The 7,344-nt window shown below is 38.5% G+C and overlaps 1 protein-coding gene across 5 annotated transcripts in view; it reads right to left on the bottom strand.

Moving 5' to 3' along the window:
* Positions 1-7,344, bottom strand: part of NF1 (neurofibromin 1) — a 275,386-nt gene that overhangs the window by 252,647 nt on the left and 15,395 nt on the right. Inside the window, exon 1 of one of the 5 annotated variants that reach the window (XM_010861456.1) lies at positions 6,059-7,303. The exons of the other annotated variants lie outside the window; for them this stretch is intronic. Within the exon in view, the coding sequence (XP_010859758.1) occupies positions 6,059-6,076 (18 nt within the window). The 5' untranslated portion in view covers positions 6,077-7,303. Of the gene's footprint in view, positions 1-6,058; positions 7,304-7,344 lie in introns of those variants that run through there. 5 annotated transcript variants of the gene reach the window in all.

Below are 7,344 nucleotides of genomic sequence, written 5' to 3'. Positions count from 1 at the left end.
CTATGACTGAAAATAAATTAAATAAAAGTCCTTTAAAGTAAATTTCTAAACGTCCTGCTATTTAGTAAATATTCATGCCTCTTGCACTAGACACAACACCCTGCTTGGGGGATGTGAAGGGGAAGGGGTAAGGATATCACAAGAAAAAGTTTTAAGTTCTCTGAAATTCAACAGGCTAAGACACTCCAAACTATAATATATGAATAGGGGCAGGCAACAGCTTGCAGACTGTAGGGGCAACCCTAAGCCAAACCAAAAGAGTGCCAGGCTGTGGTTTAAAGAAAACATGCAATCTGGAAGTCTGCACCTCAAGTTACTGCTACTGCAAAGTAATTAGTACCATTTATAGCAAAAATATGTAAAGTTTAGAGGATAATTCCAATTCTTCATTATAACAGGATGGCATTCCATATTACCTTGGGGCTTTCTTAACAGAAGCCCTTTTGATGATATAGTCAATGGTTCAAAAGCCACTCTCAGAAAACCAAAGAATATAACTATATATCTCAGCCATATAACATCTGAAGTGGTCAAATCTGCCATCACTGCAGGTACCTAAAGAGAGTTTACTGGAGGCACTATCAATTCCAGTTATTTATATTGTACAGTGTTAAAATTCTCTTCAGCACAACCTCTGAGTGTACTCTGTTTACTGAAGGCTCTACCACACAGCATGAAACAGGTATTTTACTGCTGAAATCTTAAACTTCATTCACAGTCATCACAATGTTAAAACACCTTAACTTTTCTATTCTTCAAGGTCAAAACAAAGTTTGTCTCATCTTTCCCTCTCCACCCCCAAGAAAATGGGGTAGTCTAAAAGATGTCAGACAGAATAAGCCAATGCTTTTTATAAATTCAAGTCAATCCTCAGCAAAGGAAGAGCTTAAGATGCCTATATTCTACTTCAGTATCGATTCTAAGCCTTTTAACAGTTTAAGCTGACCACAAACCTCCCCTTCTACTTCTTCTATAGAACATTCTTCTCTTTAAACTTCCTTTAAAGAATGAGCCTTCCTATCCCTCCCCGTCCACTGTCTTATATACACACAGATACACACAAACCCCCCAATGAAGAGTAGACTGAGACCTAGGGAACACATGTGCAAAGCACATGTTTTTAATTAATACAAGGCTCACCCTGCAAAGTATGTTGCTATAATGCAACAACAGAGAGTCTACACAGGACCTCATAACACCAAATTTGAAAATAAAACAAAATGCCCTACAGCAGTCTGCGTAAAGAATAAAGATGCAAAAATAAAGCATGCTTACCGTTGTATCTCTAACCTTTGCTTTAAGGACAAAATTCTCCATGCTAAACACATTCAAAAAAAAAAAAAAAAGGCAGCAGATTTAAGACTCTAACATCCTATTGGCCAAAAGTGTCAAATAAAAAGTGTAGCAATATTTAAAATCTAATAAAACAATATTAAATCTAATATAACAAGCCACACAACACTTTATGACATTTTTCTATTACACTTTCCAAACGTGAACAGCCATCTATTATGTATGCCACAAATAGATGATAAAGCACAAAAACAGATTACAGTCATTCGTGGTAGGTTACCTAAGGACCCTCTCAGTACCCTAAGCATTTGTTAATGATCACTAAACTGAGGTATATATTGGACAAGGTACATAAGGGGGAACATCCAGAGACTAGTCACCTTCCTTTATTTGGTAAATATACAATCATCAGTCAGCTATATAGAAAATGTATAAATTTTACATTTGAATAATCTTAGTCTTTTCAAAGCATTTCACATTCATTATCTTATCAGTTCGGTTCAATTCAGTCGCTCAGTCGTATCCAGCTCTTTGCAACCCCGCGGGCTGCAGCACGCCAGGCCTCCCTGTCCATCACCAACTCCCAGAGCTGGCTCAAACTCATGTCCATCGAGTAAGTGATGCCATCCAACCACCTCATCCTCTGTCGTCCCCTTCTCTTCCTGCCTTCAATCTTTCCCAGCATCAGGGTCTTTTCCAACGGGTCAGTTCTTCGCATCAAGTGGCCAAAGTATTGGTGTTTCAGCTTCACCATCAGTCCTTCCAACGACTATTCAGGACTGATTTCCTTTAGAATGGACTGTTTTGATCTCCTTGCAGTTCAAGGGACTCTCAAGAGTCTTCTCCAACACCACAGTTCAAAAGCATCAATTCTTCAGCACTCAGCTTTCTTTATGGTCCAACTCTCATATTCATACATGACTACTGGAATAACCATAGCTTTTACTAGACGGACCTTTGTCAGCAAAGTAATGTCTCTGCTTTCTAATATGCTGTCTAGGTTGGTCATAGCTTTTCTTTCAAGGAGCAAGTGTCTTTTAATTTATCCTATCAGATCACTGCAAAAAATTTTCCTTATGCAGACTTGACACTAAAAGTAAGTGACAAATTCAAGATCACAAAGGTAGTCAATCAGATCTGAAACTTGATTCAAAAATGCTAGCTCTGTTGGAGGAAATATAAATAGGTACAAGTTCCTCCTTAAAGCTTTCTTTTGTTAAAAACCTATTCCCAGTTAAAGTATCACTTATAAGATGGAGGCCACCATAAACACTAAATTATTAATAAAATTCAGTTATTTGCATTTAAAATAAAGCCAAATTACCACTCCTGTTAGCCAGTCTACCTTTGAACCAAGAATCATATGAAAAACATTCCATCAATGACTCAATGTGTGCTTATAACTCTGCTGGGCCCTGGGGTGACTATTAGTAGAATTCTCACAGAGAGTTCTTGCTTTTCAGAAAGTTTACACTCCATTTGATAAAAAAGAGAAGAGAAAAGAAAATAATGCTAAGCTATGTTCAATCAACCCTTCCAAGGGGAGACACCTTAAAGGGTGTTTCTGTAGAACCTGAGGTGACAAGCACATGAAGAAGTGAGGACGCAGTGAGTTTAGTCTATAAAGACTTCATGGGAAAAATGAAGCTCGAGCTACCCATTTAAGTGTGGACAGGAATTAGAAAAAGATAAAAGAGGAATTAAAGCAATTAGGCAGGGGCTGGTATAAACAGAGGCAGACAAGCAGCAATAAGCTTGACATACACAGTAGAGACTGAGCCAGCTTGCCTGCGACATAGATGCACACTGAGACAAAACGAGAAAATGTTAGGTAAATTAAGTGGGGTCAGCTCCCCACAGACCATTGTGGCACAGGGAGATGCTGTTAAAAGTATTAAGGTCATCAAATATTTAAACTAGAAAGAAATCTTACAGATTTTTCTAGTCAATTCCAAAAAAAAGGAAATACAGGATCCACAGAGATCTAATGGCTAGTATGAGGACTGAGGCTGTAAAGAGCAGGACAAAACTCACACCTTCATTTAGGAACCGCAGTTCAACGGTGGGCAGCACCATATGACAAAAAATGCACATCTGTCCAAGGGTGAAGGATGGATCTGCAAGCATACATACAAGACAGCATTGTGCCTTGGGAATTCGAGACTGGTTTCCAGGGGCAATGGACCACCACAGTGGCATTACAGTTGATCAAAAAACCACTGTTTTGCCAGAAGGCATCACTTTCAAGAAAGCAGCAATCCAGAAGGAAAGCAAGAGGCAGGAGCTAGTTTTTTCATAGAGTTACAGAGGACATAGGTGGATAAACGAGAGGCGGCAGGCATCTGGCAACAAAAGGAAAAAAAAAGACGGATCTATACAGAGAAAGGTACAAGACCAACCAAACATTTAAGAGAAAAGAAATCTTAGTAAGTTTGAAGGCGAAAAGGAAGGAGCTCACATAAAGAAAAACTCAATTAGATGCTAAAGGTGGGAAGAGTGAGGGAGCACAGAGAACTAATTGAGGACCAGTTGGAAATCGTTTTTAAAAGATGAGTTCCAGAATAAATAAGCAATTTTTTCTCACTCACCATACCCTTTGCCAAAAGAATATTCATTTTCAACTACTCATAAGGCCTTACAACAATGGCAGACCAGGCTTTAAGAACAAGGCTAAGGAGTTTTTGTTTTTTTTTTTAAATCCAAAGCAACTTCAAAGTTTTACAAATCTATATGGCCAATTAACATGTAGTCTGTTACTTCAAAGACGCTTGCCAATCATTTTATAACATAAGTTTTATACCACATATTCAAAGAACATTCTGATTAGCATTTAATTTACAACCACCAATAAGTTAGTATTAAAAATTTTTAAATCCGAGTTTACTCTCTAATAAAAAATGTTATTTTTTGGCTTTTTATATAGCGCTTTTACTTGATCAGATGTGGAAAATGTATATTTACAACAAATCATTTGATGGTATCTTTCTCAACTTCTTAAAACAAAAACCTGCATATAACCAGTTTTTCTATACTCCCTTTCAGGAACAAAGTCCTACAGAAATTGGGCATATGAAGCTAGGTGAGGCAGGTAAGAAGGTTCTCTCTAATTTAAGTAACCTGGCTAATGAGCCACAAATTAAAGCTACACACCCACACCTAAAATTGCTAATTTCAATTTAGAAACTTACTATTTAGCACCCTACAGGCAGGTTAAGGAGCAGCAGAAGATATAACTTTACACATTCAGCTTTCTGGCTGTCTACCTTCACAAGTTCCATCCCTAATCAAAGTAGTATTTACTTTTTAAATTGTTAGGAATTGCTCAGTTGCCATAAATACTAGGCTTAGGTGCAATGTTATTTTACCCACTTGGAAACAAGGACTTGAGCTCACAATGTCAAGATGGAACACTACCACTGTTTAATCTGTGTCTACTGCACCAAGTTGCTGAGCAATACCCATCAGAGTACAATAGGTAATCAACAGTGGCTAGTAAGACATTTCTGCTTTTATCACCACAAATATTAGAAGTCTAACTAAAACATCAACTCAATCATAAATAGAGTTGCCATCTTTAGACATGCACATGCTCTCTGGTTCTTAGCTTAATAAAAAGTCTTAGCTGTAATAAAAAGCAGCAGCTTGACTCCCCCTGGACCCAGTGAAACAAAGTACAGACAATATATTCAAAATTTAAAACTTTCAGACATAGTTGAAATACTGAAGACTCTCAAATATCTCTCACTACATGTAGGTTGTTTTCCCCCCTCAATATAAATGTAAACTCTTCCCTCCTAACTATACTTTTGGATTATTAAAACAAATCCTAGAGATACTTACCAGAAAAAATTATTCCTGATTGAGGCTCTTATTATTAGGTCTGCTATGCGACCTTGAAAAGTCACTTAACCACTCTGAGCCTCAGTTTTTCCCACCTTCCAAATTCAAAGTAAACTCTAATTTAAACGTTTATTAATTCCATAATAAGTTAATGTCTACAAGTGCCTTACGTTAAACACCAAAACCCTTATACTTTGACATCTCAAAGTCAGTGGGCTTTAACCCTGTAAGGGAAAAATGTGAGGAATAATTTGTCCTATGGATCTTTCTCTTTAATAACAATATAAAAGTACAGTTTTTTAATGCTTGTTTAAAATTCTTATGTCCTTAATTGTTAACCGATGGTGTGAGTCTGATTCCACAATATTCATAACAAGGCAAACAACAAAGTACAAGGTCTTTCAACACTGGGGACAAAAAGAAGGAAACATTTACTTGCATCATTGGACATATAATCAAAATCATTCTTCTTTTAAAATTTAGAAAACTATGTTTTCAATATGTGATAGATAAGCCTAGAGATCAACAGGTAAAAAGTAAAGAAATAAAGTTTAAAAACTGGAAAAAAAAACTTTTAATTTAAAAAATATTGGGAGGGAGGGTGTACCTATGGCTGATTCTTGCTGATGTATGTATGACAGAAAACCACAAAATTCTATAAAGCAATTATCCTTCAATTTAAAATTGTTTAAAAAACTGGCAACAATAGTTGTGGTGTGAATCCATCAAATTCCTGCATCCAGATTAAAGTATCCACACAGTCTACCTTTGGGAACTGTGTGCCTTTTAAATCCTTTTTTAAAATTACACAGACAAAGTCTTTTCTATCAAGTTTTAAACGTAAGGCTCTTACAATAATACAATCCAATATATGTGGTCACATTTCACTCCCTCAAATAGATTAGCAGTACAGTGGTTTACATACTTTTTGGTCTGGAAGCATAAGGATAGGTGAAAGAACTTCAAGTCTCTGACAGCTTTGTAATTCTCTTTTATCTACGTAGTTTCTTCTCAAATTTCCTCTCAATTCCTCTGCCTGTTCCTAAGTATCATTCAGATAGGTCAGAAACTGTTTATGGATCCACTCAGCTCCCAAAATCAGTTTCATGATTATATCCAGTAAACAAAATAGACTGACTCAATCTCAAGCAGTTCCTCATCACAGGAAGTTCATCCTAGAACTGCAGCTACAAAAGCATTCTTCTAAGCGATCCCCAACTACTAAACAGCAACACAAAGTTAAACTAAATCCTACTGACAAAAGGCTCCGGGTGGATTCATTCTGATCAGCCCCAGGAGTCTGTGGCTCAGGCAATAAAAAGGGACCTCCTCAAGCTAGGTAACTTTTTTCCTCCATCTCAGATATTCTCAATGCAAGTTCTCTCGTCAACTAAGAGGTGCGAGTTAAAAAAAGAAAAAACAACGACAACAGAACACTAGCAGAATTAACGGCTTCGGGACCACTTCCCAGCTGGCTTTGCTGTTGTCAGTGGTTCTGATGCAGTTTCCCACTTTCCTTTCACTCTGCTCCCCCTTAATCCTCAAGATTCCCACTCCAGAAAGCAATATTCACATTCTCAGACTGCTGGGCAAAACATAAAAGGGGAAACTGCAACTACCAAGGAAGGGGGAAAAAAAAAAAGGAAAAATATTTCAGAAGCAGGAGGGAACCAGAACCATGGTTTCCACTGCAAAGGGCAATGTAAAAGCCAGTCTGGTCTTATCAGGATACGGGGGGCGGTTGGTGGGGGGACACTCGTGTGGGGCATCAAAAAGATGTGCAGTGTGTGCAGTTGGAGCTCTCCGGGCGGGCTGAGACGATGGAGCAGAAAGTAAGAAAACCTGTGTTTCCCTGCTTTCTTCTACTCTTCCCCCTCCAAGAGAGGAAGCAGAAGAAACTGGGGGAGGGGCGGGATGTTATCTTTCTCCTATTGGGGGTACACAAGAAGGGCCTTGGGGTTCGTTCAGTTACTCACTCCCGTTTAGGAGGTCCACTGAGGGAAGAGGAAACCCCTAAATGTTACCCACCTCCGTTCACAAATAAAAAAGTAAGGCGGGGGGGAGATGATTAAATCCAGATGGAGAGCCCCTGAAAGCGCCCCCAGGTCACTCATCCCTATTAGCAAGCGGAAGGGCTGGGATAAAGGGGATGGAGGGTCGGAGGGGTGGTCAGGAAAAAGGCCCCACCCCCCGACTGAGGAGGGAGAGGGG

Source organism: Bison bison, unplaced genomic scaffold, assembly GCF_000754665.1.
Source record: "Bison bison bison isolate TAMUID 2011002044 unplaced genomic scaffold, Bison_UMD1.0 scf7180017864472, whole genome shotgun sequence".
In the NCBI taxonomy this organism is placed as follows: domain Eukaryota; kingdom Metazoa; phylum Chordata; class Mammalia; order Artiodactyla; family Bovidae; genus Bison; species Bison bison.
This window is presented reverse-complemented; position numbering and strand designations above follow the sequence as displayed.